The 19,798-nt window shown below is 48.6% G+C and overlaps 8 protein-coding genes across 8 annotated transcripts; 5 read left to right on the top strand and 3 right to left on the bottom strand.

Annotated features, from left to right (window-relative positions):
* Window positions 1-26: 26 nt before the first annotated feature.
* DEU56DRAFT_309805 (WD40-repeat-containing domain protein) lies at window positions 27-2,622 on the top strand. The gene is made up of 8 exons (XM_041345581.1): window positions 27-228; window positions 279-1,067; window positions 1,122-1,385; window positions 1,440-1,650; window positions 1,717-1,985; window positions 2,044-2,088; window positions 2,138-2,490; window positions 2,539-2,622. The coding sequence occupies exons 1-7, from the start codon at window positions 97-99 to the stop codon at window positions 2,141-2,143; spliced, it is 1,716 nt and encodes a 571-aa protein (XP_041214712.1). The 5' UTR covers window positions 27-96; the 3' UTR covers window positions 2,144-2,490; window positions 2,539-2,622.
* A 1,200-nt stretch (window positions 2,623-3,822) lies between these two features.
* Window positions 3,823-6,855, top strand: DEU56DRAFT_767647 (MCM2/3/5 family-domain-containing protein). Its single transcript, XM_041351177.1, has 5 exons — window positions 3,823-4,626; window positions 4,683-5,295; window positions 5,355-5,849; window positions 5,905-6,347; window positions 6,462-6,855. Exons 1-5 carry the CDS (start codon window positions 3,851-3,853, stop codon window positions 6,670-6,672), a joined length of 2,538 nt encoding a protein of 845 aa, XP_041214711.1. The 5' UTR covers window positions 3,823-3,850; the 3' UTR covers window positions 6,673-6,855.
* A 36-nt stretch (window positions 6,856-6,891) lies between these two features.
* Window positions 6,892-10,202, bottom strand: DEU56DRAFT_767643 (RINT-1 family protein). The gene is made up of 11 exons (XM_041351176.1): window positions 9,992-10,202; window positions 9,663-9,940; window positions 9,392-9,607; window positions 9,210-9,332; window positions 9,020-9,161; window positions 8,858-8,971; window positions 8,546-8,801; window positions 8,323-8,487; window positions 7,982-8,268; window positions 7,681-7,928; window positions 6,892-7,619 (listed from the first exon to the last, which is right to left on the bottom strand). The coding sequence occupies exons 1-11, from the start codon at window positions 10,157-10,159 to the stop codon at window positions 7,094-7,096; spliced, it is 2,523 nt and encodes an 840-aa protein (XP_041214710.1). The 5' UTR covers window positions 10,160-10,202; the 3' UTR covers window positions 6,892-7,093.
* Window positions 10,203-10,420: 218 nt separating this feature from the next.
* Window positions 10,421-11,089, top strand: DEU56DRAFT_724508 (carbonic anhydrase; the record flags this gene model as incomplete). The annotated part of the gene is made up of 4 exons (XM_041347823.1): window positions 10,421-10,520; window positions 10,570-10,594; window positions 10,645-10,710; window positions 10,771-11,089. 4 exons carry the CDS (start codon window positions 10,421-10,423, stop codon window positions 11,087-11,089), a joined length of 510 nt encoding a protein of 169 aa, XP_041214709.1.
* Window positions 11,090-11,267: 178 nt separating this feature from the next.
* On the bottom strand, window positions 11,268-12,271 carry DEU56DRAFT_706719 (uncharacterized protein; the record flags this gene model as incomplete). The annotated part of the gene is made up of 4 exons (XM_041347425.1): window positions 11,268-11,921; window positions 11,975-12,000; window positions 12,050-12,097; window positions 12,160-12,271. Coding segments are annotated over 4 exons (840 nt in total), but the record flags the coding sequence as incomplete, so codon positions are not given.
* A 241-nt stretch (window positions 12,272-12,512) lies between these two features.
* On the top strand, window positions 12,513-15,672 carry DEU56DRAFT_767637 (ABC transporter transmembrane region 2-domain-containing protein). Its single transcript, XM_041351175.1, has 17 exons — window positions 12,513-12,845; window positions 12,897-13,048; window positions 13,101-13,321; window positions 13,375-13,408; window positions 13,462-13,631; window positions 13,681-13,937; window positions 13,989-14,064; window positions 14,113-14,151; window positions 14,200-14,358; window positions 14,409-14,527; window positions 14,581-14,608; window positions 14,658-14,711; window positions 14,760-14,882; window positions 14,933-15,099; window positions 15,152-15,321; window positions 15,375-15,449; window positions 15,502-15,672. Exons 1-17 carry the CDS (start codon window positions 12,627-12,629, stop codon window positions 15,563-15,565), a joined length of 2,127 nt encoding a protein of 708 aa, XP_041214707.1. The 5' UTR covers window positions 12,513-12,626; the 3' UTR covers window positions 15,566-15,672.
* A 64-nt stretch (window positions 15,673-15,736) lies between these two features.
* DEU56DRAFT_876832 (MSF1-domain-containing protein) lies at window positions 15,737-16,515 on the top strand (the record flags this gene model as incomplete). The annotated part of the gene is made up of 2 exons (XM_041356019.1): window positions 15,737-16,113; window positions 16,180-16,515. Exons 1-2 carry the CDS (start codon window positions 15,883-15,885, stop codon window positions 16,513-16,515), a joined length of 567 nt encoding a protein of 188 aa, XP_041214706.1. The 5' UTR covers window positions 15,737-15,882.
* DEU56DRAFT_309555 (BRF1-domain-containing protein) lies at window positions 16,472-19,116 on the bottom strand. Its single transcript, XM_041345580.1, has 7 exons — window positions 18,943-19,116; window positions 18,709-18,886; window positions 18,589-18,660; window positions 18,331-18,539; window positions 17,282-18,281; window positions 17,180-17,223; window positions 16,472-17,109 (listed from the first exon to the last, which is right to left on the bottom strand). Exons 1-7 carry the CDS (start codon window positions 18,943-18,945, stop codon window positions 16,729-16,731), a joined length of 1,887 nt encoding a protein of 628 aa, XP_041214705.1. The 5' UTR covers window positions 18,946-19,116; the 3' UTR covers window positions 16,472-16,728.
* Window positions 19,117-19,798: the final 682 nt, after the last annotated feature.

Here is a 19,798-nt window from a genome sequence, read left to right as displayed (position 1 = left end):
TTCCTTTTGGAAGTTATTTACCACGCCTCCTTCCTTTACTTGGTTCCTCCAAGATACTACGTATACAAAGTAGCGCTAAGTACTGACTTGACTGTCATGTCTGCTTATTCTTCAGACGAGGACCATATCAATGATGCCTTTGGCCTGTCAAAACTTCCCTCCAGCAAAAAACCGCGCACGGTCCAGGACAAATTCCTGTCTCAGGCTGCGCCTCATGTTCTCGCTGAAGTGAGTCTTAACACTCCAAACATCCACCATGTCACTCACCGCGCCCATAGGACCCTCTAAATCAAACCTCGCTGGTAACCCGGCCGACAGACACACAAATGAACGTCAATATTCCTTACAGCGACATGATGTTGCCGCTCCAAGGTCCCGAGAATCCATTCGGTGATTCAAACCGGTTTATCAATCAGAACGCACTCGCGGGTCATGTGGAAGAACAATCCATGTCAGACCACGCGTTCAAGGCCCAGCATCTGACACATTCCATCCTCGGCTACTCGGTCAATCCGTCGATCGATCCAAACGCTCCGTCTATTCTTGGTTCAGTTGAAAAGGCTCGCGAAAATGGCTTTGCAACAATTGATACATTACGAGCTACGAACTCTCAGAGAAAGGAATTGAAAAGAAAGAGAAAGAACAAGGGAGATCTCGATGTAGTGGACGGTGAGGGTTCATACGTTGGACCTTGGGCTGCATGGGACGGAGAAGAGGAAATTGGATTCTTGGATGGTGTTGAGGACACTGGTGATCAGCCGCAGGAGGAAGAGGAGCCTGAACCGGTAGTTCAAAAGAAGAAAGCAAAACCGAAGCCTGGTGCCTACGGCCAAGAAACCTCCGTCTTCCATGGCAAGTCTATGACCGACTATCAGGGCCGCACGTATATGCATCCGCCGCTGTCGGAAGCGCCTCATATTGTCACTGAGGTTGGCTCCCAAGAGACATTTATTCCGAAGACGTGTATCCATACTTGGACCGGCCATACCCAAGGCGTCTCGGTAATACGATTATTCCCTGAAACTGGCCATCTCCTCCTTAGCGGTTCTATGGACACAAAAATAAAGGTACGCTAATTTTATTTATCCTATTCGGTCCTTTAATTGACTCGCTCCCGCCAGCTGTGGGACGTGTATACACATGGAAATTGCCTTAGGACTTTCCATGGTCACGTACAGGCGGTTAAGGACGTCACATTCTCTAACGATGGTCGGAAGTTTTTATCATGTGGATACGACCGCCAGATGAAACTATGGGATACCGAGACTGGCCAGTGTCTCAAGCGGTTCAGTAATGGTAAGACTCCATACGTTGTGCGCTTCCATCCGGACGAAGACAAGCAACACATATTCCTCGCTGGTATGTCGGATAAAAAGATTATTCAGGTACGTGCTTTCGTCTGTCTCTGGCTTAATCGACCATTGAATGCGACCGTGCAGTATGACATGAACTCTGGGGAGATCACCCAGGAATATGACCAGCACTTGGGTCCTGTCAATACTATCACTTTCGTTGACGAGAACCGACGCTTTGTCACGACGTCGGACGACAAGACCATCCGTGCTTGGGATTATGATATCCCAGTCGTGATCAAGTACATTGCAGAACCTCACATGCACTCGATGCCAGCAGTAACGCTTCACCCTTCAAGTGCGTTTTATTTTTTCTCACTTGTCAACCAATGACTTAATATATTTTTGTTTATCGTGTCTGTAGAGAAATATTTCGCTGCGCAATCGTTAGACAACCAGATTCTCATCTACAGTACGGATAATTTCCGCCAAAACAGAAAGAAAAGATTTGCGGGACATTCCGTGGCTGGGTACGCTTGCCAGGTCGGGTTTTCACCTGATGGCAAATGGATAAGCAGTGGTGACGGCGAGGGGAACGTGGTGTTCTGGGACTGGAAGACGGGGCGTATTAAATCCAGGCTACATGCACACTCCAAGGTTGTGATCGCGCATGAGTGGCTACCACACGAGTCGGTACGTTCGCCGTTTTTTTGCTTCGCTACCGATGCTGACAGCTAACGTATGTGTGCAGTCTAAAGTTGTAACGGCGTCTTGGGATGGCTTGATAAAACTATGGGTATGTCTCGTCTTTGTTTCGGATCTACCTGTTCTAACGCTCGAAATAGGACTGAGTAATCTAATACTCGCATCCATTGTATTCTGTACGCATAGCCGCATGACATCATATTTTTGCTTCGGCGGTCGGATGGCGCATGCCACGCACTGGTGCAGTGATGAACTAGAAATTGATTCCACATCGCCAGGAACCAAGTGGCTGACCGTTGTTCGTGTGACATGATGGAAAATTGTAGGCGCTTGCCAATTGGAAGCTCGTTTGGCCCGATAACGAATAAAGTGCTTCCATGGTCTCGTGCAGTCCATCAGGGAAGTGGATGATCAAGACACCGTCGTCGTTGTGGTATGTTATGCCGATTGAATGATTTGTTGGAATGATTCACGGAGCGGGCAGGACATACCTGTGTGAGCTCAAAAATTCTAACAGACTTTTATATTTACGGTCTCCTAGATTAGATCGCAATCCTCGGACGTACGTTACTGACCGTTTCATGGATGAACGGAGCAGATGGGCCAGCCAGATAGATCTAAGATTCTATTCGCCTTAAGTACTACTATTATTTGTAGTACTCTCCGCAAAAGGTACCTCAACCGAATGGGTTCGGCGGCCATAGAGAGTCGGTTCCTGAATACCGGGAGAATGTAAACCGCGTGGATCATCATATCCACTTTTCTCATAGCTCGCCATCACATAAAAAGCAAACTCGTTTAACCCTGTCACACTCCTTTAAGCAGGCATACCCCATGTTATCAACAAAGTGGTATATCGCCATCGTCCTGGCTTGTCTTCTACAACCATCCCTTGCCCATCCAGTCAGTCATTCTCTCTTTTTATTGCTCTAGCGCTCACCCTCACAAAACAGATGGCAAAACCTGTGGCTAGGGATCCTGAACCAGTAAGGATCAACTCATTGTCATTTAATGACACAGCTGATCATCTGGACCCACAGAAAGGCCCTGTTGCAGATCAATTCGGTGGCGGTGGTGGAGGCACTTCTGGAGCTGACTGGTGAACACCATCCTGTGAGTCCATACACAAGTCAGTCAGTGGACGCTAGGACTTATAATATCAGCACGCCCTAACGTTTTTATGTGCTTAAAACTGGAGCATCGTACATGCCCATCAACTTATGGACCGCCCATCACCCGCATCATCACTCAAATCACCTTTTTAGGTGGCACGCCCACCTGGCCCCACCCACCACGTCTGAGTTTACCCCTTCCAACTTCTTTTGCGTTTACACCAGCACTATCTTAATCTCACACTCGTTTTTATACCTAACTTGCGTACTTCAATGGTGAAGCCCGACAGCACACCTGCCTTGTATTCAAACATGTATTCCACCTGTTTTCCTCTTACGAATTAGTTACTTCGCTCGACTAGTTTGCTTGACATCTATACGTACACGTGCTCTCCTTTGACTGGTTTTGTCTTGATTCGATGGGTTTCTTCTCGTACACCGTGAACCTTGTTGGGTGCGGATGAATAATATACGACTTTGCAGCATCATCACCGTCCAACTTCCGACTCGTCGAACTTCTTCGACTTCGACTTCGACGAATGGACCATCAGACTTGCATCAGACTGATAGCATTATGCATTGGAAGCAATATAAGCCGATGTCAAGGGCTCTAAAATTATCGAGTAGATTCCACGTGAAGTTACCGTAAGGTTAAGGGCAGGCGTAGTCGCGTCAATATTGAGCACGCGTCAACTTTTGCTTCACGTCTAGCTACTTACTGCCTGCACTGAGCTTGCAACCATGTCGATGCTCGACGAGCCTGTTCCTCAAGATGATCTTATGCGTGACAGAACGCGTATATTCGAGGAATTTCTCATTTCAGATTCCCCAATTTACAATTACAGAGACGACATCGCGCGCCTGCTCCGCACAGATCAAACTCGTCTAATAGTCAACATCGATGATCTCCGCGACTATAACAGAGAATTCGCAGATGGCTTGCTCAAGCAGCCCATTGACTTCATTCCCGCATTTGACGATGCCCTCGCCAGTGTCATCACTCAAGTCCAGGATAGCGACAAGCACGAGCTCGAGGGAAAGAACTATCGCGTCGGCTTCAGTGGCTCCTTCGGTGACCATCACGTTAGCCCGCGTACCCTCAAATCAGAACATCTTGGCAAGATGATCTCCTTGGAGGGCATCATCACCCGTTGCTCACTCGTCCGCCCAAAAATGCTCAAATCCGTTCACTATTGCCCCGACACCAAACTCTTTCACGCACGCGAGTACCGCGATGCGACTACGTCAACATCAAATCTGCCACCGACCTCCACTGTCACACCTCAGCAGGATGACGATGGCCATCCCCTACAGATGGAATATGGCCTTTGTGTCTTCCGAGATCACCAGCGTATCAGCATCCAGGAGATGCCTGAACGCGCTCCGGCTGGTCAGCTACCTCGTAGTACAGATATTATCCTTGACGATGACCTGGTTGATAAATGCAAACCTGGTGATCGTGTTCAACTGGTTGGCTTCTATCGAAGTGTGGGAGGTGGCTCAAGTGGCGCCTTCAAGTTCGTTTTCCTTTTTTTCCTCGAAATTTATCACTCATTTTCCGGTTTCCTGACAGATCCCTCATTCTCGCAAACAACATCAATCTCCTTTCCTCCAAGATTGGAGGCGGTATTGCACAGACACCGTTAACTGATACTGATATTCGGCAAATCAACCAGCTTTCTAGACGACGCGACATCTTCCGCCTTCTTTCACAGTCTCTTGCTCCGTCCATTTATGGACTCGATAAAATCAAGGAAGCTATCCTTTTACTCCTGCTGGGTGGTGCGGAAAAGAACCTACCTAATGGTACCCATATCCGTGGCGACATCAACATGCTCATGGTCGGCGACCCGTCGACCGCAAAATCGCAACTACTTCGCTTCGTGTTGGGCACTGCCCCACTCGCTATTGCTACTACCGGACGGGGAAGTTCTGGTGTCGGTTTAACAGCGGCTGTTACCACTGATCGCGATACCGGCGAGCGAAGGCTCGAGGCAGGCGCGATGGTTCTTGCAGATCGTGGTGTTGTTTGCATTGATGAATTTGACAAGATGTCAGATATCGATCGCGTGGCGATTCACGAGGTGATGGAACAACAAACGGTCACCATCGCGAAGGCTGGTATCCATACCAGTTTGAACGCGCGGTGCAGTGTCGTTGCCGCTGCCAACCCGATTTATGGCCAAGTGCGTCAATCTACGTGTATTTCTTTTAGATTCTGTAGTCTGACTACGTTATTTGCTAGTATGATATCCATAAAGATCCCCATAAGAATATTGCACTACCCGATTCCCTTCTTTCGCGTTTTGATCTTCTCTTCATTGTCACCGATGATGTTGATGAAGAACGAGACCGCAGAATTGCAGATCACGTACTGCGTATGCACCGTTATATGCCCCCCGGAGTTGAAGATGGTACTCCTGTGCATGACAACCTGTCACAGCCACTTTCCATTGATGGACCGGGTGTGCAAGCAGCGGAGGTAGATGGTGGGATAGAGAGCAGCCCCTTCGAGAAATACGATCCCCTGCTCCATGTTGGCTTGACGGCAGCAAAATCACGAACACGGAGAGGCAAGCAGGTGAAGACGGAGGTGTTGAGCATCGCCTTCATCAAAAAATATATTCAGTACGCGAAAAGCAAGCCTGCACCAGTTCTCACGAAAGGCGCGGCTAACCACATTGTGAATGTCTATGCTAACCTTCGCAATGAGGACGAGGGTCAAACCAATCGGAAGAAGGTATTTTTTTACTTTGCATCTCGGCTATGTTTCGTGTTTGACGGGTCATATACAGACATCACCTCTAACAGCGCGTACACTGGAAACTCTAATTCGTCTATCCACCGCCCACGCTAAGGCACGTCTCTCACTCAAAGTCGAGTCTGAGGATGCTCGTGCGGCAGAGGAGATTATGCGGTACGCACTTTATAAGGAAGTTGCGAAGCGGCAAAAGAGGAAGAAACGCAAACTCAATCGTGCGGGAGCAACTGGCGGGAAGGACGAAGATGACTCCCAGGATAGTTCCGACGAAGACGAAAATGATCAGGGTGACGATGAACAACCTGAGGTCCCTGAACGCATGAGCATGCCTCCTCAAGGACAGACCAACAATCAGCGTGCAAATGATCATAGTAGTCAGGACACGTTATGGAATGACAGCACCCAGGATCTCCCGATGGATACGTTACCAACGGCTGCTACAGGACCATCACAGGAGGGCGGTGTGCAACCAGAAAGGTGAGCGTTCCATTCTATTCATACTCTCACGTCCCCAGTTTATTACCGGGGGACTGATTTGAAGAGTATAATTCTGACTCGTTTTTTCTCGCACGTGCGTTTTCGGTTTGATAGGCTACAGCTTTTCCGTGCGCGGCTAGCGAACCTTTTCTCCACACGCCTCCAAGACGAGGAACAGGTGTTCTTGGCAGAACTTGTGGAAATGGTCAATGAAGGTCTACCCACGGGCGCATTATTTGGGACAGCCGAAGCTACCGCAGCGTGTCAGGTCATGTCGGATGCAGATGAGCTCATGATCAGCGAAGGGATCGTCTATAAAGTCTAATACCGCCGCGGTGGCCTGACCGTGGGTTGTGTTCCATGCGGCAGACTGGCTACATCCTCCTTTTCGCTTTACTTGCTTATCGTCATTGTTGTATCATGTTCTCCCCTTGTAATAATAGCTCCATACTAGAGATATTAATAAGAATGATCTCCACATGACACAATGAATCACTGGAACGCATCCATTACTGTGGCGTGACTTGAAGTCGAAGCATCTGATGATCAGGAGGTCTGAACTGCTGATCAAAGTCAATTTTGACGCTGTCATGATATTATTATCTGATCCTCCTAGAGCATATCAATGATTCGAAAGCTATATTGTGTTGAGGGGGGCTCCGCGTGGTATGAAAGCATATCATCAGACAACTCTCACCATTCCCCTCCCACGCCGCTACACGCATGCTCGCCCCTGCACGGTTGGTCTATAGATCATCCCGCAGCCGGAGCACTGTCTTGACCTCTTCTTTCCCTAAACCTCCTGATCCGAGGCTCGTGGCGGCATCCAAAGCATCCTCCCAATTATCCCCTTGCCCGTTAAGGACTTCCTTCACGGCCCTGTCCACTTCCTGTCTACCTGCGCCAAGTAGTCTGCCTGCGACTAGTAGCCGTCCCCAAGGACCCTCAGCCCTGGCCCGCGAAGTCCTCAAGGCAGCCTGGCAAGTTTCGGCCCAAAGTTCGGATTCCGCTTGAACGGAACGCGCCTGCTCCCGTGCAAGTCCTGTGCGGAATTGTCCCCTTGTGAGTCCCGGGCGAAAGAGAACTTCGCGCTGAAGAATGTGCTCCGCGATGCGTGTTGCTATCCGCCTATATACATGGGTTGTCACTGCAGTCGGAAGTGTATTGCGGATGAAGTTGAGGTGAGCAGATAAGAGAGCAATGGATGGGAGGAGACTTGGGGGCACGGCGATTCGATCATCTGCATTTTGAATGTCACCTCCTTCCTTGGGACTACGTAATAGCAGTCACTACAACTGATTGTATAAGCCGGGTAGAAAAACGAGCCACTTACGATGTGATAGACACGAAGTGTGGTTTCAAAGCAGTTTCGGTTTCACCACAAACTTGACTCACAAGCATATCTTCCGCCCTTGACGCGAGCTTCGTGTATTGTGTAATTAGCTCCTCGAAGATAGTACATTCCGGTGCATCGCTCTTGCTAGACTGGTGATCGGCAGAATTTGGCAGAGAGGGATGCATTTGCGCCCGCGTACGTAGGGCTGCCCGATGGTTAATTTCTGTCCACAGTTCCAAGAAGAACTAACCGCAACAGGTTGTTTAGTCTCAATAAAGTCCCAAAACACAAGCCTTACCTCTTCCTCTCCCCATCTTTGCATTGCAGACTCGGCATATCGCGCGCTGAGCAGCGCCTTGCACAACCGTTGGCTACCTTCAATGCCTCCAGTCAATTTACGCGAGTCTGTCTTTGCTCCCTCAACCCCTAGTGCACCAGGGACCGCTCGCACCAGAGCAGATGAAAGTGTCTCGAAGGCATCCAAGGAAGAAGATATACGAGAGTAATACTGCTCGAGGATAGGAAGTTGGACATGGATAAGGAAACGCGTGCGATGGGTGAAAGAGGGAAGGGGAGAGTAGCGATCTGTTTCACCTTCAATGACAAACTCATCCAAGTAAAGTCATAACCATAACGTACCAGTAACTTGTTCGACGAGTGCCTTTATTCGACGAGCTGAGTTCGTAGCCTTCAATTCGGCTATCGAGCGGGAGAGTTTGTATTCCTCGGAGTCATTTGAATCATCATCAACAATAACCCATGCATCTGAAGCACTGATGATTTCATGGTACTGGTCCTCAGCGACTGTTAACCAGCCGGCTTAGTATTGCCGACAGACAGACGAATGTAACAACAAACTTACACTTTTTCTCGCCCTCTAACCATGCGTCAAACCACTCCTTCTGGCAAAGGATGACAGAACTGACGCCTCCTTTCTCCGCAGTCTTCCTTGCCTCTGCACTGACCACAAATTCATAGCCTGATTCACGCATATTGGAATCGAAGATCAATGCCTGATAAACAGTGTGCGCCAACAGGGCAGGGTGAGAGAGCAAAGTCGGAACTGTGCGCCGCAACTTGCGCTCCAGGATTGGGACAAGGAGAGTAATGTAATTTTGCTGGTGTCGTGGACTGCCGTCAGGCTACAAGAGCGAGTTTAAAAGTATGGGCTTACCCATGCATTAACACGCTGGTATTTAGTGCGCAAAAGCAAACGTTGTATGACATTGTCCATGAATGGTCGATGGTCGTGAGCCACGTTCATTATATGTGAGAGATACCACTCTGGCTGTTACGAACAATCAAGACAGGTTATAGAAGACGTCGAGAAACATACTTTGTCAAGGCGATTTGTCTCTCGTTCAGTTTCGAAATGGTATTTGAAACGAAGCGATATTGCATGCGCGAGGGTTTCTAGAGGGTATAAGCCCTGAGAACCTATTTCAAGTTGGTTTGTTGAACCCTCGATATTCTCGCCACTGTGATATTTCAGTATAGCCCAGAATGCACAATACAGCTTCACTGACATTTCTTGCAGCGATATCAAGTCTTTGAATGCAGACTCAAAGGATTTGCGGTCATCCACGCTTGCAGCAGGGTAGTCAACGGGCATTGGCCATTTGAGATTGTCCAGCGCGCTAGTCAGTTTGCTTGATGAGAGAACGATAAAGTATCAGACCGTGTTGCAAGGCGAGGGATCCAGACTTACGCAGAAAACATCCCTTTTATATCTGACCACGTCTTGTCGCGAATACGCCGTACAAATGCAACAAGATGTAGAGACTGCTCAACGCTCCCGATATCTTGCACGGCGTTGCACGTTTGAACAACATTGTTAACGAAGGAGCTTAGCCTATTGTATTCTGCCGTCGACGATGTGGAAAGTGGGGATGGCGTACTGCGCAGCTGCGCTAGTGCTCCTTCGCTAAGAAAGAGTTTGTGTCCATACATGGCAGGTAGAATTGGTAGATCGTGCACACCTCAGCGTCAATGTACGCTCTATGACAGCTACGTATGCCCGCACGCTTTCAAGTTCCTTCAGTACGCGATGCATAGTCTCAATGTCCTCAAGGAGAGTGGGGTTAACTCCCGATTTCGATGGAGAAAGAGATGAGACGAGCTCGTGCGAGAGGTAAGTCATCTCGTTGTCTATCGACTCTCTGTCTTCCGCAAGCCCACGAGCAGTGTCAAGGTTAGCAAGTGCTGCCATGCGAGTCTTCGTTATGAGTGAGTCAATCGATTGCTGAGATGCAGAGAGCTAGCTGACAACGAATAAACTACCACGAATTATTCAAATCAAAAAACCCACTTGACGTTGCAGTTCCGAGCTCCGTGTTTTTGTTTGTGACAGGACTTTGTCAATCCCATCGAGGTCGTCTATATGAGCGAAACTGGAGTTGAGGTAATCTAGTGCAAACTGATGCGCAGTAGATGCATCAGGCGGTTCAAGCAGGCGCTGTATCTTCTGTGAGGACATTACGATGACCTGAATACTGCTGACTTCAAGTGCTAAGCTGAATGTCGAGCGGCAAGTCCGTGTCAGTCACGTGAACATTGCAGTCTATGCCCACGTGCAACCCACATGGTTATCTAATCTCTAGATCACATAGAGGAGAAGAAAGTTAGGGAACCACAACTCGATTGCGTCAAAATGGCACAGTATGAGTCGAACCAAGAATAAATATGTAACACCCCACGCTACGCGAAAAACCAAATTCTTATCTCTTCCCGAACTGCCATGGCCGAGGTTGACTTTAAGCAAGCAAATGAGAGATACGCTGCCAGCTTTGGCGACAACGGCAAATTAAGCATTCCACCATCCAAGCACCTTGTTGTCGGTAAGTACTTGCCAGCGCACCTGAGATAACTCAGCTGACTCACCGATAGTAACGTGTATGGATGCTCGCCTTAAGTGAGTTATAATTGCCCAGGAGAGCATGTTCGCAAATGACTGTGGAACAGCCCTGAGGAATTTCTCGGCCTGAATCTTGGGGAAGCACACATTATTCGGAATGCTGGAGGTCTTGCGTAGGTTCCCAACGTCTCACAACTCCTGCGTTCTGCTGAACAAGTTCCCATGGTATTCAGCAAGGAATCTCTTCGATCCATCATCATTTCACAAAGACTCCTCGGAACTAAAGATGTGCTCGTCATTCACCACTCCGATTGTGGAATGCTCACTTTTACCGATGAGCAACTTCGATCCAAAGTCATCAACACCCATCCTGGAGATGTTGCTGTGTCCGAGGCAGTCAACGGACTGCAGTTTGGACCCTTCCCTGATTTAGATAGCAGTGTGAAAGACGATGTCGCATTCTTGAAGAACCACCCGCTTGTCTTGAAAGAAGGGGATATCACTGGATGGGTTTACGAGGTAGAGACGGGAAAAATCAGACAAGTCGTGTGATACGACGACCGGTACAAAGAATGGTTTGTATGATGTATGTATACATGTAACCTAGTGCTTTACGCCTGTCAAATGAGGAGGTATTCTGTCAGCCACAAACAAGGTTAGAAATGCATGAATAGTCACCTCTAACGTTCAAAAAACTACCAATGGCCGCCCTTCAAAGCTTCGCCTCCGTGACATATCGCACGACTTCACTCCAATCTTTAGCCCGGCGCACCGAAAGATGAGTGTTTGCTTGCTCCAATGCCTTGTCCCCTTGTTTGACGTCTTCTTCCAGGAACGACGTTCCTCCTTCTTTTTGTAAACGAACTTCATAAACCATGTCATTGCACTCGTCAGAAGCAAGCGAAAGACGCTTATTCCACTCATACGAGCCAAACAGGAGTACCGGAGGAGGCTTTGTTACCCCATCTAACGGGAAATGATAGGCGCAGGCCAGCGCGTTTTCCATCGAGTCGTCGATCAGTAATTTGGCACCGATGTCAATACAGACTTCCGCTTTGCTCAATTGCGTGGCGACCTCATGGCTCTTTCGTGCACTTGTCAAGGCGTCTACGCCATCTGTCGCAGGCTTTCCAACATTCGCAAACTGACCAGTGCATATCATGCTATGAAAGCATCCAGGGAACCAACGTTCGACCCAAGCCCAGCTATCAGCGTGGGAATCTTTGCCTCGAGCTGTGACGATGATCAAGCGATAGCCCAGCGCACGCAAGGTCTCTACGCCCTCGCGTGCACCGGGTACGGGCTGCGTCTGTGCCATCTGACCGCTGGCATAGAACCCTTTGACCTTTGTGCGCGTGGTGAGAGGCGTTCCCCAAAATGGATTCTAGAGGAACCGGCGGATTCGAGATGAACAATCACTGCATCAGTAAAATACACTCTACTTGCCTTCCAGTAGAAATAGTCTGCGCGACGTGACCATGATGCACAGGGATATGTCGATGCATGACTCACAATAAAAATGGTCGGTGGTCATTTGGGTACCATAAGTCTCGTTGTGCCCTTGAGATATTAAACAAGCTTGCACCCATCGCTCCTCATGCAGATGGGGAGAATACACGTACATTGCGCTACGGCAGCGTTGGTACTGCTCAACACGTCATCAAGATCGATTGCGATGACAGGTGCAGAGGATGGGGGTATGAGTTCTTTGAGCTCTGCAATTTGCTCAGTGGTGGTTTCTGCAGTGAGCTCTAGTTCAGACTCTGGGCTGGACGCTCGGTAGGTATCGTTCACGGACATGGTGCGGTATCGATGGCTGCTCTATGTGGTATCTGACGAAGAGTCAAGAATTACTACAATTTACTATACATAGTCTTCGTTCCTCGGATGCAAAGCCGAATATTGATCTCGCCCGATATGGACTCGAGCGCCCAGGGCTAAATTATGAAGAATCACATGCAACAGCTGCTGCCTTCGACTTCAACGTTCTTAGGCCTTCTTAGGCGCGCTTGAGGCTACCTGTCACTGTCGTTCAAATTGCAGGGGGATAATCACCTGCAAACTCAACATTCATCTAACCCGAGACAGGATGGTGACCTCGAAGCTTCGCCCATTGGATCAGCGAGTGAAGCAACTGGCGCAGGTGTATGCCGCTCACCGGCCTCTGGTACAACGAGGACTTACTGTTGGCTTCGTCCTGTACGTGCTAACGGCCGCATATCGTGGTCTTTCCCCCCGCACAACCTCAAGGACGGACAAGGAGAAGAATGCGGCAGCTCGAAAGGACGGAAAGCCCGCCCGTGTCGCTGTACGCTTCTCTTGCCTTTTTACAGACAATTGGCTCATATTGGCTGGCAAGGTTGATGCCATATTTTATCAAAGGCTGGGTATCATCTTGCGTATTGTCATACCAAATATACACTCCAAGGAGGCCCTGTTGCTTTTCATGCATTCAAGTCTCCTCGTTTTCCGCACCGCCATCTCGCTGTATGTCGCCGCTTTAGATGGAAAGTACGTTCTCCAGACAAATCAACACGTCTTGAAGTATCATGTATCCTCATAGAATTGTTGCATCTCTTGTGCGCGGGCAGTCTCTCCAATTTCTCCTCAACATAATCCGATGGTTGCTGGTTGCAATTCCGGCAACTTGGACGAATAGCTGGCTTAGTTACATCCAGAACAAGCTCGCTCTCGCATATCGTACCCGACTTACCAAGGAGGTGCTTAAGCTGTACCTTGGCGATGAAGCAGATGGCCCAGAGGGCAAAGTTTATTATAAACTTTGTCAGTTTTTCTAACTTTCTCAGTGGAATTTCTCAGTGACTCTTGTCATCTAGCTAATCTTGACGACCGGATAAAGAATGCTGATCAGTGAGCGAACTACCGGACCAATCAATGCATTGTTCATCTCAGATTTTGGACAGGATGATAACTCACGATATACAACGGTTCTCCACGCACCTTGCCGTAATCTACGCGAACCTCGCGAAGCCAGTTCTTGACGTGATACTTTACAACTACCAATTGTCACAGAATGTAGGCGCAGAGGGTCTTGTCCTTCTCACTGTTTTAGTTCAGACATCTGCTGCTCTATGTAAGTCCGATCTCCATTGAGAGTTTATAATCCGCTAATTTGAACGCAGTACGTGCTCTAACTCCTTCCTTTGGGACGTACACAGCTCAATCAGCTGCGTTGGCCGGCTCACTTCGACATACACATTCTCGCCTTTCCGAGTTCGCAGAGGAGATTGCATTTTTCGGAGGCGAAGAGACGGAGAAGCGGTTAATCGAACGCGAGTATGCTGCGCTCGTTCAGCATGAACAAGGAGTAATGAATAAGAGGTGGTGGTACGGTTGCGCGGAGGAGGGCATCGTCAAATGGCTGTGGGGCAGCTTTGGGGTATGTACTCGTCAACCAGCGAGTTGGATAACATAACATTTACTATGTTAGCTCGTCGTCTGTGCAATTCCTGTCTTCTTCAAGCTACCTGGACTATCGAATTTTGACTTAGGCAGCCGTACAGAAGGTGGGTCTTCACGGTTGTCCCAATATCAAGTCGCTCAATGTTCTACAGGTTTTGTGACAAACCGAAGGCTACTCCTTTCTTCATCAGGTGAAATCATTCGATATTTCATATGTAGCTGCTGACGTGCATTCACAGATGCTATAGGTCGCGTGATGTACTCGTATAAAGACCTAGCGGAACTGGCAGGCTACACCTCACGAGTATCCCTTTTGCTTGACACTATGTCAGACATGCGAAAGGGCAAGTTCGAGAAGGGTCTTGTGAGCGGTGCGACTGAGGGAGAGAATGGAAAGAGTACGTGACGAGTTCAGCCGTGATGCAAGCACTGAATGCAACACCCTTAGTTTTGCGAGGTCGTGGGCAAGTTCTCCTCTCAGACGATATTCAATTTGAGAATGTTCCAATCGTCACGCCAAATGGTGACATTCTTTTGAGGAATTTAACCTTTCATGTCAAACCTGGGGTAAGTTTATCTGCAACGTATGTGTTGTATCTTGTGCCAAACAGTTTTTGAAGGAACACCTATTGATCGTTGGTCCAAATGGTATGCATCACGGCTTCCGTGACTGTTGTTGTTTCACACCGGCTTGTAGGATCTGGGAAGTCTTCGTTGTTCCGCATTCTGGGCGGCCTTTGGCCTGTTTACGGTGAGCTTGATATACTCGGCCGATGCGTTGTTTTCATCGTGGCTGTAGGAGGCATTGTTCGGAAGCCCCCCGCGTCAGATTTCATGCTCATACCCCAGCGACCCTATCTTTCACTTGGAACTCTCCGCGACCAGGTTATATATCCGCACTCGCAACAAGATATGGAGGCCCGTGGGTGAATAATATGGTGTTTGTAAATTTAACTCTAAGGCATGTTCTAGGTGGAGTAACAGACGCGGACCTCCTCGCGGTACTTGAAAGAGTTCAGATGGAAAGCATCGTTGAGCGAGAAGGAGGTTGGGACGTTACGCACGAGTGGAGGGACGCGCTTAGCGGAGGTGACAAGCAGAAAATTGCTTGGGCACGACTCTTCTATCACAGACCTAAGGTAACCACATACCTCATTCTTGTGCCACTGAACGTTGATCAGCTGGCTGCAGTATGCCATTCTTGATGAAGCAACCTCACTCGTCCCTCCTGACATGGAGGGTACGATGATGGAACAAGCAACCACCCTTGGAATTACGCTACTCACTGTGTCTCATCGTCCATCACTATGGAAGTACCACTCGACGATCTTGCAGCTGGATGGTCAAGGCAGTTATATCTTGTACGTCCCGTTTTCGTTTCTTGCCGTAAATGCACATTTGACTGTCCTTATAGCACGAAACTGGACGCAGAGAAACGGTTGGCCCTTCAAGAGGAAAAGCAGGAGCTGGAGACGAAACTGCTCGAAATGTGAGTGCCCTGCTTAGCTGCCAGGTCGAAGTGTTCTCATACCTTGCCGCAGACCGAAGATGAAGGCACGTCTCGCTGAACTGCGGCTTATCGCGGATGCAAATAGAAGTATATAGTAAATTTGACTGCAGATGCATATCATAGTCTTGATCATAGACGGTCGATAAATATTATTAAATCTTGAATGAAAATGATGAAAAGGCATGTGCTTATCTGATCTGTGAGATCACTGAGATGGGATAAATCATAAATGATACTCGGTTCGGCCACGGGAAAGGTGCCGAGATGCCGCGGTGTGCCGGAACCAATCACAAATTTATCGTACTAGTGAAGCCAGTACAGGTACACTGCCGGTACATCGTCCTGTTCCTTCCGCACGACCACCTCTCTCCCTTCCGCGCCGTCATGCACATCTTCTCCCAGTCTTTCAAGTATGAGTGAGTATCTTCTGCCTCGTCGTCGTCCCCAGTGTGCTAACTACGCAAATTTCAGTCACTCATGGTCTCACGTCGTCATCGGAATGTGGCACAAATACCCCAACCCACATTGTACTCACGTCGTTACCGTCGATGTCCTCGATCGTACGATTGATCCGTCAACTGGAATAATACGGACGGAGCGTGTTCTCGGGTGCAAGCAGAAGACGCCTTCATGGATAGTCAAGGTCAGCCGCTCTAATGCTAATGTCCGCACGCGACATCGGACTTACTCCCGCATTCGATGGTTTTAGCTCTTTGGCGGCTCAGAAGATGCTTTTGTTCGTGAAATATCCTTCATAGACCCTGCAACGCAAACGGCAACCATAACATCTGTCAACCTCTCGCTGTCTCAATTCGCTACTTGCTACGAGCGAATACAGTACAGACCAATGTCCTCTACCCAGACATCCTTTACCCAAACAGCAGAGATACAAGCACGGATGGCTATGTGGAGGAGTATGACAGACAAGTTTGAGGATTGGTTGGTTCAGCGTTTCGAGCAGAATGCCATTTCAGGTAAAGCTGGATTCTCGGACGTGCTCAGGACAATGTGGGAGGCCAAGGAACAGCAGACTGCACCATCATAGAGCAGCAGGATATCCGGTCTGTTTCTTCTTTTTGCCTGCATTTTTAGCATGTTAGATGCGTCCCCATGGAACCTCCCTAGATCACAACCAAAACGTCTACCTCGACGACTTACGATTATTTTATAATACAGAGGCACATGTATTATTTGGATTCTTGCACACATATATCTACGAAGAGCATCCGGATCCTCAACACTAGGTGGAGGACACCGATTAGACTTCTTGCTCATACGCTTCTTCCCATCCCACGTCAGTTATATGATCGTCACCTTTTTCACTCTCGTCATCCTCTCCCTCCTCACCTTGTTCTTCTCGATGTAGTCGGGGTGCTGGTCGTTGACTTCCAATGCCTCCTCCGTCTTCCTCAAGAACTACCATGCCTTCTCCATCGCTCTTATCATCCATGGTATATAAATTGTCCTTGTCATCGAGGGATGGGACTTGTGGTCCATCAACGAAAAGGTCCTTGAGTGCATCGTAATTGATTCGTTTGCTGTACTTGGGATTTTTCTTGATGAGATTTCGCACTGACTCGGCTGCTGTATTTCCAGAAGGCATTGATTCGTCGCGCGGTTTGGTGCTTGTTTTCCGACGCTGAATAGGAAATGCATCAGTACCGAAGGGTTATTATTATGAAAATTTTCGGCAATGGCAAGATACGAACTTTGCGACTTTTGGGTTGGTTAACATCAGTTGGTTCCCCTTTGGCTACAAACAAACCGCTCAGTCACGGACATGGATGATCACGGCGCCCAAGAAACCATACCAGCTAATGCCTCCAAGTAATCCCGATTTATCTCTACCCAGACACGTTCCTTAATCTTCACCTCCTCTTCGGTGAGGAGAAATCTATCAAGCTCGTCTTCGTCCAATCCTAGCAATTCATCGACTTCGGCAAACTGGGCCTGTCGGCGCTGTTCAGCTTCGTCCAGAGCGTCACGAAGGAGTGAGCCCTGAGTATTTTGCAGGAAACTAGCAACTTCCTCAGCGAGAGCTTGATCAACGGTTTCGTCGATGGCAGCCGCTGTTGGTGAGTCAAGTTCGGGAGATACAATGTTTGACGCCGGTCGCAAAGCAGGATCAATATTGGCATAAACTTCCTCGTTTTCGTCTGGGTAGAAAAGAGGTGCTGGTTCAGACGTCCCAGCAAGGATACCCTGATTGAACAGAGTAGGGTCGATCATGGGTATCTGAGGTAGGGTCTCCTCTAGAGGCGGTGCGAATTCCACCCGTTCCCCTTCAGACTCGCTATCTCTCCTTTTCCGTTTGCCTTTCCGCTTTTGTTTCTTGGGTTTGTTTTTCGGTCCATCCAGGGTCTCTTCCCGTTCTTTCTCTTCCTTCTCCCTTCCTTTTGTGAAGGCGGGAGGATCCATCTCTTCATCTAACCACACTGTCCTGAAGTCGGCAAGCGTGAGGGAACCACTAGGAGTCTTCTTGAATTCATCCAATCGTTTTTTCAGTGTGGTATCAGCGATCTTCACCACTTGTACAATCTCTTCGACTGAACGCCGGAAGTTATTCATGCGTGCGGCAAGGAGAAGCGCTGCACCACAAATTCCTGCTGGGCGACGGCCTCGAGTCACCCAATCCCGGTCGAAACGTTGTACAAGTCGGACGGCATCAGTGGCGACTTTGTGAGTTTCTTCGCCGAACTCGAGCAATGCCGCAAAGCGGGAGATGTAATGAGAAGGGTCGACGAGAGGTAGTTTTAAATTTAAAGTCTGGACAAGTTGCAGGTATATGTGGCCCAGCTCGAAGACATTGACCTGGAAAGAGATGGTCAGAACTAGTATCGACAAACACACAAATTCTTACCTGTAGAAGGTCTGAGAAGTCTATAAGCATATAGTTACGTGTCTCTTTTTGTCGACAGGCAACATATAAACAGACAGCAGCGACGTTATTGCTTTTGCGACCCTTCGTAAACTTGTGTTCAACGGCAAGGGTGTAAAGACGCGTTGCGGCCAAGCAAACAACTTCAGATAGACGCAGAGCACCAGCGAAGTTTTGGATCTTTCTGCTAGCTAGTAAATCATAAGGACCGTGATGACTGCAACAGAAATGACAACTTACCATTCGCGATGGTTTGCTCGCGAGACTCGTTACTTCCCCTGTTCCCGAATGGACCCGACATGCGAGCATGCGCTGGTAGACTGAGGCTCTGTCCGCACAACAGTTATAACCTGTACTTACTTGAACCCTGACCGACGTAAGATCCCTGAACCATCGCCGCGCCAGCAGAGGTTTCTCCAAAAGTGACCTCTGAAACTATGGTGTTCTCCTCCACCACCGTTCCGCATTTGACACAAAATCCATTGCCAGCAGCTGCATCATACTCGATAACGGTCCCTCCGCAATCCGTGCATACAGTCTAAGTGGGGATTGATGTCATAGATGGAATACAGTCACGGTGATGCAGGAACCTACCATGATGCTCTGACGTTATGATGTTAAGACGATATGGACGGTCGGATTTCGTCCTTCGTTTTCAGTTCCGTTTCCTAATAAAAAATGATAATGATAAGAGTGGATCTAGTATGACAGTATGGTACGGTTGAACATATGGGTCGTCGAAGGATCGTAGCAGGCGCTTACGAGATTGCCGGACTGGGCCAACTCGAGCCGGACTTTCAAATTTCCTGGTACAGTACTAGTGGTACTACGTGCGCAGTGCACACTATCGCAAGAACGCCGAATCTCGACTAGCTGCAGTACTAGGCTGTATGTACTAACTAGACAAACCCACAGTGATGCTTCTTCCGGGCCCGGCAGATGAATCTATTGTTACAGAAGGGAAGTTGAACCGCAACTTCCATATTTCGTTGTCGTCCAGCGCCAGTGCGCCAGTGGCAGAAGCTGTAGCTGAGTGCATCGAATTGTTAAAAGGACGTGTGGGATTTCATTTAGGTGCACGCCTGGCGAATAGATGTACAGTAGTACTTATTTGCGCGCCTGGGACCTCGGCATAAGCGACGTTGAGACGCTGTGCTGCGCCGCAGTTAGCATTACAGGAGCCGTCAATGGAGATTGCTACTATGTCAAAGAAGTACGCCAGTTAGCCCGTTCTGAACAGCCTTTCACTCACCCTCACAGCCTCTGATACCGTTCCAGGTTCATCTTCATCATTTCCTTGTGAATTTATCCCTACTGGCTGCAGATACACGGACCTGTTACTCCTGTGACTATGCACATGATAGATCAGATGGATGTTTGCTATGCATGCTATATTTGTCCAGGTTCATTGTGTTGTCAAGGTCCTGGTGACATTCATCAGAGCTATCAT

The sequence above is a fragment of the Suillus clintonianus genome (genome assembly GCF_016758775.1).
Source record: "Suillus clintonianus strain FC179 chromosome Unknown DEU56scaffold_3, whole genome shotgun sequence".
NCBI lineage: Eukaryota > Fungi > Basidiomycota > Agaricomycetes > Boletales > Suillaceae > Suillus > Suillus clintonianus.
This window is presented reverse-complemented; position numbering and strand designations above follow the sequence as displayed.